Genomic DNA, 14,819 nt, shown 5'->3' on the forward strand with positions numbered 1-14,819 from the left:
CTTTATCCACAACCTGAAGCAGCATACCGTTTCTGGTTATTTACGAAAGGGCATTGTCAACCACCAATTCCAGATTCAACAACCTGACCCAATAAATTGCCAAATTGAAGAGCCAGTGAACCTAAAACCATTTTCTTTTTTAAGCGTGGTAATATGTCTTATATGGTCGTCAACATAGTAATCCATGTCATTTTGTCACTGTTACTAAAATACAACTCAGATTTAGGAAGAAACTGGGTAAATGTGTTTGCTACTCTCCCCAAAAGTGTGTGTGTGTGTGTGTGTGTGTGTGTGTGTGTGTGTGTGTGTGTGTGTGTGTGTGTGTGTGTGTGTGTGTGTGTGTGTGTGTGTGTGTGTGTGTGTGTGTGTGTGTGTGTGTGTGTGTGTGTGTGTGTGTGTGTGTGTGTGAGAGACCTCTATTTGAGCAGCAGTTTAATAATAGCTGCGTCCGAGTGAGGGTTAGGCGTCCCGGACACTTATAGTATAACGCTTCAGTGTGTCGCGCATTTCATATGCAGCATCGCTCAATATAACACTCATACACAACGAAAGTAACAAAAAAGTAACACAAAGCTGCCGTGGGTCGTAACCATGGGGATAAACTGCCTTCCCCTTTCCTAATACTCTCAACAAGCGTGTGAAATCCAGCTGGAACAGTGGGTTCACTAGCTCTTTAATATTACTGACACCATTTTAAAAGCCTGTAGCTAACAGTTCATATTGGCCCTACTTTCTTCTTGGTTATGTTTTTAATCGTATTCTCGAAAGTAGCACAGCTTGACAAATGAAAATATTATTGTATTATGAATATTCAGGGATAAAAAGCAAGTTGTATATTTCTTTAAGCATTGATTTACAGCAACCTGTTTTAAATGCTTTCATTTTGTGCAATCCCGTCAACGTGATTTTAATAAGAGCCGGTGTCCCGCCCTCCCTCTCTACATCTCTCATCTGATTGGCTCCAGGTGCTGTACATCATCGAGGAGGACAAGGGCGACGGCTGGACGCGGGCCAGGAAGCAGGGCGGTGAGGAGGGCTACGTGCCCACCTCGTACGTGGAGATCACCATGGAGAAGGCCAGCAAAGGTGCCGTCACCTACATCTGATCGGCCGGCCATCCCACCCCTGCACTGCAGCCAGTCCCCTGCATCCATGCATCCCTCCTCCGTCTCTCTCCCTCTCCGTAACCTCATTGTCTCAGTAAACCAGAGTCCAAATGCCTGCGTGGACTCCTCCCCCTACTCCGTCTCCTCCTCTACCTTCTTTCCTTCCTCTCATCTCACCCCCCCCCCCCAACCATATTCGTGAAATGTGTTGGCAGCATGTGCTCGTGCACGGACAAGTGGGCAGGTGGGGAGAGGGAGGGGTTTTAATGGTGTCTGCCATTTGACATGTATTGTATGTGTTTTATGCTGGCAAAGAGACTTTTAGTTGATTTTATTTTATTTTTTCTCTATGCCTCGCTGCATGTTGAGACTCAAACCACTTCCTGACGATCAAAGCAAATTAGGTCTTTATTTAATATTCCTGAGGATTTGTCTTGTTTTTAATTTTTTGTGTCTTGTTTATATTTGGAAATAACGTCAATTTATCAAATTATTTTTGTGTGTGTGTGTGTGTGTGTGTGTGTGTGTGTGTGTGTGTGTGTGTGTGTGTGTGTGTGTGTGTGTGTGTGTGTGTGTGTGTGTGTGTGTGTGTGTGTGTGTGTGTGTGTGTGTGTGTGTCATATTCAGCCTCAACAAAGCTTTCCATCACTATTTTAGCAGACAGCAATTCCATGTTCTTAAGGTGCGTTCACACCAAAAGCGAAGCAAATATTGTACTCAAGCGAAAAATTCAAATATTTTAGCTCAAGCGAATGAGCCGTACCATCAAGCCTTACTTTGTATGTATTCGCACTGTGCCTTCGAGTTTGGTGTGAGCGCACTGTTACTCTTTTGTTCTCCTGTGTTAAAGTATGCATGATGTATGTTTCACCTCAGCACACTGTTATCCTTTGTTTAAATTGTTTTTTAATGCGTGTCAATTCAAGATAGTGTCACAACAACATGTCCACATCTTCCTGCTGTATTCATCTCCCGACTGCTGTACCCATCTGTCCTACATTGTCTAATACGTGTGTGTGCGTGTGTGTTTACATCCACTGTAATCCGTGCACACTCATGTCATTCACATCCATCAAGGATGATACGATTGTTTTCCCCCAGTTTGTCGATGTGTTCCAATGGTCTGTAATTTACAGCCTCTCACCGCATGGCGGCAGGCACACTGTGTCCAAACGTCTACATTTGCCGTCTAACGGCATGCAGATCAGTCATGGGTTGGTAGTCCAACCTTCTGCTGGAGGATATGATAAGGTTCCACCTGCTCCCTCATTGCAGTGGTTTCACGATGTGATCGTTATGAACAGGAAGCTCTGGACTATTTAGGAAAATGTTTCATCTGTGTGTTCTTCCATGTTGAAGACCCTTCCTTCCATGAGTTATATATCAGATACTAGAATAGAAAGCAGTGACGAAGAGTCAGCAGTGGCATAATGACTGTTGGTTTGAGATACTGTTTTTGAGCCAGGAGTACTAATACACTAACAGATCCCCGCATATGGGCTGTATCCTGGGCCAGGACACTTTTATTTTCTATACTTTGTATAAAGTAGGTTTGCTCCAGCCCTATGGGGAAACTTTTATGGACCTTTTCTAGTTCTGTTCTCCCAGCACTACTAAGGAATGCTCTCAATATGCTCTGCGAAAGACATTACTAATCATGTTGTGTATCATTGCGCTACAGTAAATATGCAGTTCTCATATCGAATGGCTGTTTTTTTTTTGTCGTGTGTGTGTGTGTGTGTGTGTGTGTGTGTGTGTGTGTGTGTGTGTGTGTGTGTGTGTGTGTGTGTGTGTGTGTGTGTGTGTGTGTGTGTGTGTGTGTGTGTGTGTGTGTGTGTGTGTGTGTGTGTGTCAGTCTTGAGTAACTTGCTCTTTCTTCATGTGCACTGCAGGTTCCTGAGGGCTTCAGGGTTGCCGGGTGATTTGATTGGCTGGTGGAGGGATCATGCTGATTGGTGGTGGTGGGGTGACCAAGACCAACGGGGGGCAAGGAGAGGGGTATGGCCAGGGGGTGTTGATGGAGGAAAGATAGTGGGTGATGAAATGATAATGAGAGAGAGGCTATTAGGTATGTTGCACGTCTGCATGCATGATCACGCATATCTGAGCAGCAAAGCATTCAGGGAGGTGCACCTCCAACTGGTTGGGTTCTGTGTTTCGTCAGTAAAACCTTGAAGGGCTCCATAAAGTTAAAACAAGCACTGCTGTCCATTATAATGGAAGGTAGAGTGGTGGCCATTCCAGTTCTTAACGAATGCTGACCGAGTCCTGCATGGTTTTCTGATGGCTCCAGCTCTACCAGTGAGGTCACCTGTGCCATCTCCCCGTGCATGATGTGCAACTCTGTGCTATTTGTGAAGGGAAGCCACGGCAGCACGCAGTCTGGCTTCAAGACATTGGTCCACTGCTCCCCCTAGTGGAGAGGACATGTATTTGTCTTTTGGCAGAAAACATCCTTAACGTTGTTATTTCAAGTTCTAAAATAAGCTTGGAATAACCAGTGTTTTCCAATGCAGTTTAAGAAGATCTTAACTCATACCGAGTCAGAAATGCACAGCACAACATGCCTCCCAGGTTGCCAGATGGAGAAATAGGCTTTGATCTAATCATTGTACTAACACCAGACTAGAGACACGCCTATCCATTTGTACTCTGTTAACGATGTCTGCCTCACCTCCCTGTCTACGCCACTCTGCTTCTCATGCCTGCCTCACTACGTACACACACACACACACACACACACACACACACACACACACACACACACACACACACACACACACACACACACACACACACACACACACAGATTCAGTTAAGGTCATTGTGTGTGTGCGCTTGCTGCGGTGTCCTTTTGTGTGAACTATCCTGAGGTAGCCCTCTCTCGCTACACTTTCTGGTGGGTACTTTCACTGTTTGACCAGCAGGGGGCCCCCTTTTACTGTTAAATTCCCCTGCCTACACACCACTACCAGCTTCAGCAAGGCCCACAGAGACAACGACCTGAACAACACTAGCCGGACAGACTGACAAGCATGGCCGCCCCCTTCTCTCTCTCACTGCATGTAAGAACCAATCAACAGAGCCGGACTTCCGTGAACTTGTCGCAGCCTCTTTAAACACCACCCCAAAGTGTGACCTTATGGGCTTACTGGTTGAGTGTCCGTAAACCCCATCAGCGCCTCCACACACTCTCTTTCTCCCTCTCCGCCCAGTTTGTAATATTACCTTTGTCCATCACATTCCCACAAATTACCCCATCAACAGCTTAGCTGACCCCTCACACACACACACACACACACCCTCTTGTACACACAACATGTGTGTGTGCCTGTGTCGGGTATATACTCATGCATTCATGCTAGTTTTTATCCCCCAAACCACCACCAATTCTTTGAAATGTTTTGTACATATTGCCATCATTCTGTAATGCTGGACTGAATGTTTCAATTCAATTGTGATTGTTGTTGTTTTTTGTTACATATATAGTTCAACATTGTTTATATCATGGATTGTTTGCCAGGCAGTCTGCCCCTACAAACACAGACTTCCACTCTGACTAGGAGAGAACAAGGTTTGATTTGAACCGATGCACTTTGTCCCACAATTCTTAAGCATTTGAAAATGAGTGTTGTTCAGATTAATGGACGAGTGAATGTATGGATGAACGAGAGTGAATCTCTCTGCTGAGTGTGGTGCGACGATCGAAAAGGACCACTATGACTTAACTTTCTAATAATTTACAGTTTTATACTCTTTTTTTTTTTTGTAACTCTATAAGTGACATTATTCTCCATTTGCATGAACTCCTCAGCGTCTACCACATGATTGTTCTCCCATCTTGGATGTTGTCAACTCTTTCAGTGACTGCTTAGGAACCAGAGTCTACTGTCTACTCACTCGCTGCCTTGGTTTCCTGTTCTCCTGCTGTTGATTCGCTGTCACCGCTATCTCAGTACAGAGTCACACAGCTGGGCTCGTTACAGTGTACCGTCTCCTCGGACGAACAGCGCAACGACCATGCCTTACTTTCAACCTGTGGTTTTGATTTGAAGCTGTGAAATGTACAAAATATGATGTGTTTTTCTAATGACACCGCCAATGACATTGCAGCCTCATGATTTCACTGCTCCCATTTGTCACCCAAGTGTTTAAAGTGGCCATTTTGAAGGCCTTCCTGCAGGGGCCTGGTTCAGTAGGACTACTGTTGAGGGTGCAACGTTTGCATGAAGGCAAAATCTGCCACTTCCTGCATGGAGGGTGAATTTTTACAGATGCATTCTGTTCCCAAACATTCCCTGGTGCACCAATAATAATGTATTATTTTAATGGCTGGTTTGGTCTTGTGGGTGTTCAAACACCTATTGTCCAATGGTCATGAGAGGATAGTTTTCAGCTCCTTTCTAAGACAAGGATTGAATCAAACGTTTTATTTCTCTTTTGATCTTTGTTCAAAGACCATAACAACACCACCAATCCTAAAAAAAAAGTGGACGTTAATGCGACACAAGCTACTAAAACATCACACCAAAAATGTTACTACATTTTCAAGTGCAAGTACATTTAAAGATAAATATGCAGAGCCATTTGGCTCTGTGATTTAATTCTGAACATGAACCCCTTTTTTATAATTGGTAAAAGCAATGATGAAGTAAGTTTTATTTGTTTAGTATATATGATTACATTTGAATCGGTGTTTTCCTTGGTAAACCAGGAATGTCTAATCATTGCACACTAGCCTTGGTGAAGGTAATACAACAGCTCATGACTTTTCACAGGCCGAAGTGTAATTCTTTTGTTTTTGCATTATTAGCAAATTATTGTCCTAACTCAGAAATAAGGCAGTCAATCACATTTAATTAGAAACAGTCATGGAGGTGAGAGGTGCTGATTTGACAACTTGTACTATCCATCTAATCTTAGTGTTTTAACCGTGTTGTTTGTTGTAATAACCCATTGCAGTACTTCACGTTTCATATTGTTGAGCACATCGTATTACTTTGTATATGTCACGTTTTTTTACGAACCGACACCCCTACCCCTTTCCCATATCCAGCTTCCAATATATTGTTCCAAATAAATAAACATGAAAAGTTGTTAATTTATTTATTCAACACACAGACACCCTATGCCTGAAGGCCAGACACACTTATACATAACTAGCTGACTCTGGAGATAATTGCTGAAATTTAAATGAAAGTATAGTAAAAACCTACCCGTGCTGTTGTGAGAGCCTGTTTCTCTTCAAACCATCTCAACATGTTTGACTACAAGTTGGTAAAAACGATAAAGACATACTTAATTAGGCTTTGGCCTATTCCAGTATGTCTTCAGATATGCTTCTTGGAGCGCTTCTCAGCGTTGGCGATGTTGCCTTCAATTCAATGGTTCTTTAAAGCCGTTTGAAATGTAATCAGAAATGTGATTAATCAGACTTATTTTCTCTTTCCACTTTTTTAATAAAGGTTAAACATGAACAGATTCTTTCACAGATCAGTAACATTCTCTATTAAATCACTTGCTATAGTAGTACTCAATAGAAAGATTCAAATCCATAATCATTTTTATTTCTTTACAGTAAATAACTTCTTAAGAGAAAAATATATTACAGTCTAGTATACACATGCATTAAAAATGTACACCTTTCGCCTATTGCACATGTACTGTATGTAACAGACTCACACAAAGTTAGTCAGAACCAACACATTCACTGTATACATGGTCTCATTTCCATCCTATATTCATTCATGTAGTAGCGGAAAGAATTGCCTTTTTAAAACTGCCTATTTATATACAACCAAGCCCAATGTAATGTTTTCTCTGCCACAGTTTAAATGGACACCCAATGGCATGATGGTTAGAAAACCTGACAGTGTTAGGTTATTGCATAATTGCATTACGACAATGAAGAAATCCTTGGAGTATTTTTAAAATGTTGCACTTGCAAAGGTAGAATAACACACTTTTAAAGAAGGGGATCTTAATAAGTATTATTTAAGTGGCCAGTCTACACGGCATTGATTTGAAACCACTTTCTCAGACACCTCAGTGTGAACCAGTGTTGGTGTCAGAGTTTGTGTCACTGTTAATAGCCAATCACACCCTTACAGATCCCAGCTTCCAGCAACATGAGGTGAAAGGAAGTGATCAGAATTTAGATTAGTAAAAATAGTCTGATTTGTGGGACACAGAGAGAACTTTTTTGTCTCAAATCTCCACATGTGAAAACAGGCCAATTGAGATGAATACGTAGGCCTCAAAACCTTATTGAAACTTTGTGATATTAATGCTAAATTAATTAAATATTATTTTGTAGCAACAGAAAATGTATCGATAAGCTAAAGCTTCTAGCTTTAGACATGTCAATATTTTGTTGCTTTCCTCTTTAAAATTATAAAATACTTTCTCTTAGCGGCTCATCAGATAAAGCAAGTTAATTTAAGACAACTCTTGGGACGAGCATTTACTGGCATTGTAAAGACTAAATTATGAATGTTTAAGATAATCAATTTAAATAATCAGCAATTCAAATATTGGTTCTTTGAAGCTCTAAAAAAATATATAATCATATATCTCTTCCAGGTAACAAACTCAGTTGTAGATTTGTCATTGAATTTAGCTTTTAACCGGTAGCTCAGTCATTAAATATATATAATTATATCATTTATTTTAAATTAGCCAACAATATTGAGTTAATTTAACTCACATGTAATAAAACAACTAAAATAAAAGACTAAACAGTACATAGCCAGGTCATCAGTGAGCGTGTATCGCCTGGCAATACTGAAGAGAACCCGAGTCTTCATCCATACTGTATTTTATCATATTACAACAGTAAGTAAATCTCAACACATTAGCAGTGACTGACCAAATGTATACAGACATACATATAACACACACACACACACACACACACACACACACACACACACATACACTCATACATACATACACACACACCTCCATACCTTGCATAAGTCTAGTACTATATACATGATCATACATACACCTTAAATGTATCATTACGACAACCTGTCAAAAAACAATATTTAATATGGGATATTTACTGCGATATGTGGACTCAACCATGGGACTAGTGCTGATAGTTAGTGGTGATGCTTCCCACAAAGTAAATCGGCGGAGCTTCCCTCTTTTTCTCCAAGGCTCCGTATGTACATGGTGATAGCAAGCGTTCAAGCTAAACCTGCTAGCTAAAAAAACGCCTCACTTCACTGTAACTTTGTGGCATTATTAAAACCTTCAAAATTGATGCTCTAATATTTTCAAAGTGCTAGTGATAGTACATTTACAAACATAATACAAAGTGTGTGTGTGTTTCCGCTTATAACTTCATGTCCCACTTCTCAGATCTGGGTGTGTGTTGTGGGCGGCGGCTCCAGTTTCCGTGACAATGCAGTGAGGATGAGAGTGAACTTGCTGTAGCGATCTGATTGGTTCACAGTGGCACCCCGACTTCCCCATAGCAACCGTTGCTGAAAGTCTGTCTTAAACACTTCGAGCAGGTCCTCGTCACACTGGAACCCTAAAAGAACACACAGACACACACACATGCACACACGCACACGCACACACACACACACACACACACACACACACACAAAACTAGGTTTTAATGGTGAGGTGTAATTACTTAATTTTGTGTATTTGCATTTGTGTCTCTCTGTGTGTGTGCTTGTGCGTCTGTGTTCGTGTTTGTGCGTCTGTGTTTGCGCGTGTGTGTGTGTGTGTGTGTGTGTGTGTGTGTGTGTCTGTCTGCGCGGGACAGCATGTGCGCACCATCCAGCGCCCTCAGTGCATGTTGCGTGTATCCGTGCGCGTGGTGCGCCATGCCCCGTGCGGCCTCCAGGTGGCGCAGCATGATGTCACAGCCCTGGTCACTGGTCTCCCAGAGCTCCCCCCCTTCGGGGGAGACAGCCGGGCGCTCCATCAGGGTGAGGAGGGGCAGGAGGACGGGCACGCTCACCACCGGCGGCAGGGAGGCTGCAGACAGGCCATAAGGTTATTTTTATTTGAAGGAGAACCAAACCCTAAAATGACTTATTGTTGTTGAACATTGGGGACAGTTGGTTGCGTGGTCGTGATCTGGAAGGATCCTGAGCCATATCGCGACTTGAAGCGCAACGTTTTTAAAGGCTTTGATAGGGTATATGTACGGTATTACGGACTCAATTCCCTCTGTGGGTTAAACCCATGCTGTTGCATGAGTTACCTTGGTCATTGGTCGTTTTTGGTAACCATCGGGTAACGTCGATCAAATATTCTGGCTACATTACCCGCAAATCAGACTGTAGAGAGTGAGAGATGCAGCGAAAGAATGGCAAGAATAGTCGGCCCACTATATATTTTTTAATATAGTTGGTATACCGGCTTGGAGGTAGCGTTGCTTTTCCTTTAATCGGTCTTCAAGAAGATAATAATAATTGGCGAACGGTGGGCAAAGCGACTTTGACGTCACTCCCCATAGTAAACATGCCCTACTTGACCGTTGTACGCAGTCACGTGATGCTACGTGGTCAGGCTGTCTCACTCCGCAAATCGCCCTCACAACGTGGGCGCCCAACAAGCAGGAAGGGGCCTGAGCAGGTACCTGTGCCCTCGTAGAGGCTCTGGTAGAAGGGTTTGAGGCTCTTCTCGTAGGTGATGGCGGTCTGCGTGTGGCTCCTCCTCAGAGCGGTCCACGTGTGCTCCAAGCGGCTGATCTGAGGCCACGTACAAAGACACCCAGACCAAGGAGTGAGTGTGTGTTTGGTATATCCAGCAGGTCGGGGTGGAGAAGTACATTTTTGTTCATCAGATTGCTGAAGTTTGCTTTGGCTTCTCCCAGGCTGGCACAATTACCATAAAACCCAGACGACTCCAATACATCCACTAGAACAACTGGACTGCTAAGTACGATATAAATAACACAGCTGAAACAAATGTTTGGTTGGCTGTGTTTGGGTATTTATATTCGAAGCACATGTTGCTTTACTATACACACTATACAGTATATTCAGAGTGTGTGTGTGTGTGTGGTCTACCCAGGATCAATTCACTGAAATGTAAGTGTTCAAATTTAATTCCCTATATATATATATATGCACTACTTAATACCCATAACGCACCGTTAAAGCAATGTACAACTGATGCACACTTTTCTGTTGCACACATTTGAGATTTGGGAAGAGGGAGAGAGAGAGAGAGAGAGAGAGAGAGAGAGAGAGAGATGCTGTGTCTGCTCACCTGGGGCAGGTCCAGGGCCTTCATCAAGGCAGTGAAGGCGTACAGGTCTCCTACCGAGTCCTTCAGCTCCAGGGACACCTGGATGATACGGTTCAGAGTGGACGCCCGCTCCTCCACGCTGCCCGTACATCCCAGAATATCCACGGCCACGCCAATCGCCATGGTATGGTGTCTGGCAAAGGAGGGCAATTTGAGTCCAACTTCGCATCTTATCCTACATTTTTCAAATTGTGTATTTTTAGTGGAGATTTAGACTAGCATTAAACTGTAACACTACTATGTTACCCATAGTTTTTGGGTTGTGATTGTGATCCAAGTCACGACTAAAACTAAAGCTACCCAAGCTTTATAGATTGAAGGTGACATTATAGATTTAAAATGACTGAGCTTTGTTACAAGACATATTTTCGCCTTAAGGAGAGCTTGTGGGTTCAGGCATTGTGTATAAGAGGCGTCCCCATGGTTACCTCTCCATCAGGTCCAGCCTCAGCTGCTGACCATGTGGCAGAGTCACCAGTTCCAGACCTGAGGCCACGCCCATTTGGCCTTCGACCTCTGACGACACACCCAGTATCCTAGCAACCTGTGACAACACACACGCGTTGTTCAAAACAAGGAAAGTGCAACCTCAGTTGACTTGATTGTAGGAGCAGCCATGAAGGTTCACCAACCATAATTGTCATTAGCAAACACATTATTCATTACAAAACACATTCAATCAGACAAAATACTATCCGTGCCTGTGTGTGTGTGTGTGTGTGTGTGTGTATGTGTGTGTGTGTGTGTGTGAGAATTTGTGTGTGGTTTTGTATATAATAATAATGTGTGTCTGTGTTCCAGGGGTGTGTGTGTCTGCATGTGCAAGCGCCTGTGTGTGTGTGTATGTGTATGTGTGTGTGTGTGTGTGTGCGCGCACGTGCGTGCGCTTGCCCGTGCCTACCTGGCAGTCGGCCGCCAGCATGTGACGGGCGATGCTGCGGTGGTCGTGTGTGAGCACCAGCTCCTTGGACCTCCTCAGCACCGCCATCTCCAGGGGCTTGTTCTCCGCCGGCAGCAGGCGGGAGCAGAACTCAGACGGACGGAACGTCGACGCCGTCTCCACCAGGGGGCGCTGAAAGCCTCCCTTCCCTTTGGGCCTCCTCCTCTTCCTCCCACTCCCCTCCTCTCCGCTGCCGTCGCCTGTGCGCGCCGGACCCTCCCCTCGACTCTTGCCCCTCCCCTCGTCGTCCTCTTCGCTGGTGCTCTCAAGCGCGGCGATGGCGTTGTGGTAGGAGCTCCTGTCCATGCCCCTACCCGGCCCCACCACTCCCCCCTCGTTGCCGCGCTCCTCCCCTTCTCCTCCGGCTCCTCCTCCTCCACCTCCGCCCCCCCCGGAGGGCGTCCCGTCGCCCTCCTGCCTCAGCCGCTCCACGTAGCTGTAGTGAGCCCCGTGGGCGTGGTCAGACGGCGCTAGCCCCTCCCATCGCGGCGAGTCGTCGGGGCGCTTGGCCGGTCCCGTCTCCGCCCTCACACCGGCGGCGAGGGGGTCCTGGGGGTCCTGCGCTTGGAGGTACAGCCTGGACTGTAGCTTGAGGGGCTTGACAGGGGGCACAGGTGGTGCCTTGGAGCCTGTAGGGCAGAGACAGTGGTGAGGTAGAGGTCACAAGGCCTGTAAGGTCGGGACAGTGGTTAGGTAGAGGTCACAAGGCCTGTAAGGTCGGGACAGAGGTCGCAAGTCCTGGAACGTTTCTCTGTTTGAATCACGTTGCTGTCAGCACGGTTACTCCTTCGCATTGCAAAAGAAAACGAAAAACCTTTTCTGTTTCCCTATTGTAGCGATTGAAGCCACACAACATTAACAACAGGCTATTGCTCCCAATAGTTAACAATACTTCAACAATCAATCTAACTTTTACCCTCAATCACTACGCCAGGAGACTTGAACTAACTTTTTTTCACTTTTGCTTTAATAAAGAATTTATCCCAGAGATGCTAAAAACGCTAAAAAGCGGTATCTGGGGGTGTACATACATGTGCCCTCCAGAGGGGGTGCTGCCGTGACACTTGAGAGGCCAGCAGAGGGTTCCCTGGGGGTGTTGGGGGAGAGGCCAGCTGGGGGCAGGAGGCAGGGGCCCCGAGGCTGCCTTAGAGAGGGGACCTTGCTGGGCTTTGGCGGTGGTCTGGGGAACAGCTGGCTGTCCGAGCCCCGTATGGTCTGGCCTGTAGACACAGATCACACAGGGACATGCATGAGCCTGACGGCGCATGGCTGAATGGCACAATGTAGGCACACAATTGTGTGCGTGTGTGTGTATGTGTGTGTGTGTGTGTGTGTGTGTGTGTGTGTGTGTGTGTGTGTGTGTGATGTAATTAGGTTGTGATGGTTATGTTCTCTGATGTCGTTGTAGTGGTCTAACATGACATATCTTTACAATATAACAATATATAATCAACCACAAAAGATGGTTTTGCAGCATTACTTTTTCAGAAGCTATCACAGTCTCATATCTGCTACCAGGGCTGAATGTCGGCTGTAGACCAAGAACATGATCGGTCATAAGGATGGACACATCCAATGTGCTCTGAGAATAGCAGTCAGGTGTGGACCTGACTTGCCTAATTATACTGCCCCACTCCTTCTCCTCCATTCTCTTTGTCTGCACGCCACCAGTTTGTTTCTTGGCGGCCCAGGCTTCCAGTGACGTTGTTTAGTATTATAGGATCTGGTGCAACCCTATAGTCACACTTAACCGACCCAAAAGTCATGAGCCATGTCGCAGTATAAAACATAACTTGGGACCCCCTTCAATATAACGAACAAACAAATAGAACGAACGTCAGATTGAGACTGTGGTTAGATTGAGACTTAGTCAATAGCATACATAAGCAAGCATCGATTGGGCTTGTATGTGGATTATCCCAACTCACATCTCACATCTCACTGCAGAGAAACCCATTGATAACGTTCACTTCCAAACGTTAGCAGAAAATAAGGTTGTCTTTTGCATTGTGGTCACCCACCTGCCAGAGGTTCAGCGGTTCTCCGCTGCGCAGAGGGACTCAGGACCGGTTCGCTGCCCGTCCGAAAGACTGGCATCTTGGAGTTGGAGCTGGCAAGAAGTGGGTCTGAGGGCGGTGCCGGGGGCCTGCAACCTGCGAGCAGGACGTGGGTGGAAGAGAGAGGTGGCGGAGGGAATAGGAAGAAAAAGGGTAAAAGGATGTAGATAATGAACGGGTATTCCCCCAAGAACACACAAGATAACGAGCTGCAGTGATAATGGTTTATAACCTTTTTTTATTTGCCGGATACATCGTTGCTTAATTCTATTGCTTGAATAATTAAAAATTGTAACTGATGCATATTATTTTAAACTTGCAATTCTCTTTTCTGTAACAAAAAATGCAAGATTTGAAAAATGCAACAACTCAAAATTGACAATTTGAGTTGTTTTTGTGTGTATTTTCTTTAAAGCATTTGAATGTATTTTGTGTTTGGTTGCATTTCATCAGGTTGCACCTGATGAAAAGGTTTACAACATGCAAGTGAACAAAACCAAGTAAAGACATACAAATACAACCTATCAAGTTGGGTGAGAGATGACTAGTACCTACCTAGTGGCAGGAAACTTTCTGATTGGTGCGTTTTGAGGGGGCCTCGGCGCTCCTGAACCTGGTTGAGGCTTGCTGGTTGGCTGCCACACCTGTCCTTCAACCTGAGTAAAATCAGTACAGTACAAATCAACCGAAATGAGCAAATGGTAATGGTATCATTCATAGTAGGAAGAGTAGGAATAATGTTTTCAATTCATGGTTATTTCATAGCCTTTATACCAATGTTTAAAAGGCTAAAAAAGAACACACGTAAAGGACATTTCAGATTATCTTAAATCCTTTAACAGAAAAACAACCTAACCCAGTGGGGAAAAGAGGAAACCTTAAAAAGGGACAACCAAGAGGAAACCCTCTTTGTCTCTTGTTCAATATTCCGGCCAGCGAGGTGGGAACATAACAAGAGAAAGAAAACTACTGCATGATCTGCTAGACAGAGAACGAGGGGCTGAATAAGCAAACGTTTGCGTTCATCTTCTCCTTCTGTGACCTTTTTTGCCCCCTTTCTCCCTCCTCTTCCTCTAAACACCTGAAAAATGCTTCCCCCTTCAGTATGACTTTTATGTGTTTGTGTGTTTGGGTGTGTGTGTGTGGGTGTGTATGTGTGCTCACTGTGTGTGTGTGTAAGACAGAAAGTAGGAACATTTTAAAGGTGGCGTTTGAGACAGAGAGAGTATGGAGAACACATCATTCTTTATGGCTGTTCACTTTAGAAAGTGAAAATGCCTCCAACTGTCTCGATGATAAAATCTAAATAGCTTTGTAGCACTCAGATAAATTAAAAGAGTAATAAAGGAAGTATATCTTGACCTGCAGTGTGTGCTTTAGAATGTGTGTGCATCTGTGTGTGTGTTTATGTTTGTCTTCCTGCTTGTGTGCTGA

General features: G+C 44.5%; 2 protein-coding genes across 2 annotated transcripts in view; one reads left to right on the forward strand and one right to left on the reverse strand.

Moving 5' to 3' along the window:
- Positions 1 to 6,202, forward strand: part of fnbp1l (formin binding protein 1-like) — a 34,668-nt gene extending 28,466 nt beyond the window's left edge. Inside the window, exon 15 of the mRNA XM_084473436.1 lies at positions 966 to 6,202. Within this exon, the coding sequence (XP_084329562.1) occupies positions 966 to 1,106 (141 nt within the window). The 3' untranslated portion in view covers positions 1,107 to 6,202. The remainder of the gene's footprint in view (positions 1 to 965) is intronic.
- A 549-nt stretch (positions 6,203 to 6,751) lies between these two features.
- The window catches only part of bcar3 (BCAR3 adaptor protein, NSP family member), a 37,182-nt gene continuing 29,114 nt past the window's right edge, over positions 6,752 to 14,819 (reverse strand). Inside the window, exons 9-18 of the mRNA XM_084473543.1 lie at positions 13,941 to 14,041; positions 13,350 to 13,481; positions 12,360 to 12,548; positions 11,747 to 11,957; positions 11,290 to 11,638; positions 10,817 to 10,932; positions 10,350 to 10,521; positions 9,715 to 9,826; positions 8,904 to 9,107; positions 6,752 to 8,649 (exon numbers count right to left, since the gene is read on the reverse strand). Of these exons, the coding sequence (XP_084329669.1) occupies positions 8,471 to 8,649; positions 8,904 to 9,107; positions 9,715 to 9,826; positions 10,350 to 10,521; positions 10,817 to 10,932; positions 11,290 to 11,638; positions 11,747 to 11,957; positions 12,360 to 12,548; positions 13,350 to 13,481; positions 13,941 to 14,041 (1,765 nt within the window). The 3' untranslated portion in view covers positions 6,752 to 8,470. The remainder of the gene's footprint in view (positions 8,650 to 8,903; positions 9,108 to 9,714; positions 9,827 to 10,349; positions 10,522 to 10,816; positions 10,933 to 11,289; positions 11,639 to 11,746; positions 11,958 to 12,359; positions 12,549 to 13,349; positions 13,482 to 13,940; positions 14,042 to 14,819) is intronic.

Source organism: Micromesistius poutassou, assembly GCF_964030765.1.
Source record: "Micromesistius poutassou genome assembly, chromosome: 9".
Classification (NCBI taxonomy): Eukaryota; Metazoa; Chordata; class Actinopteri; order Gadiformes; family Gadidae; genus Micromesistius; species Micromesistius poutassou.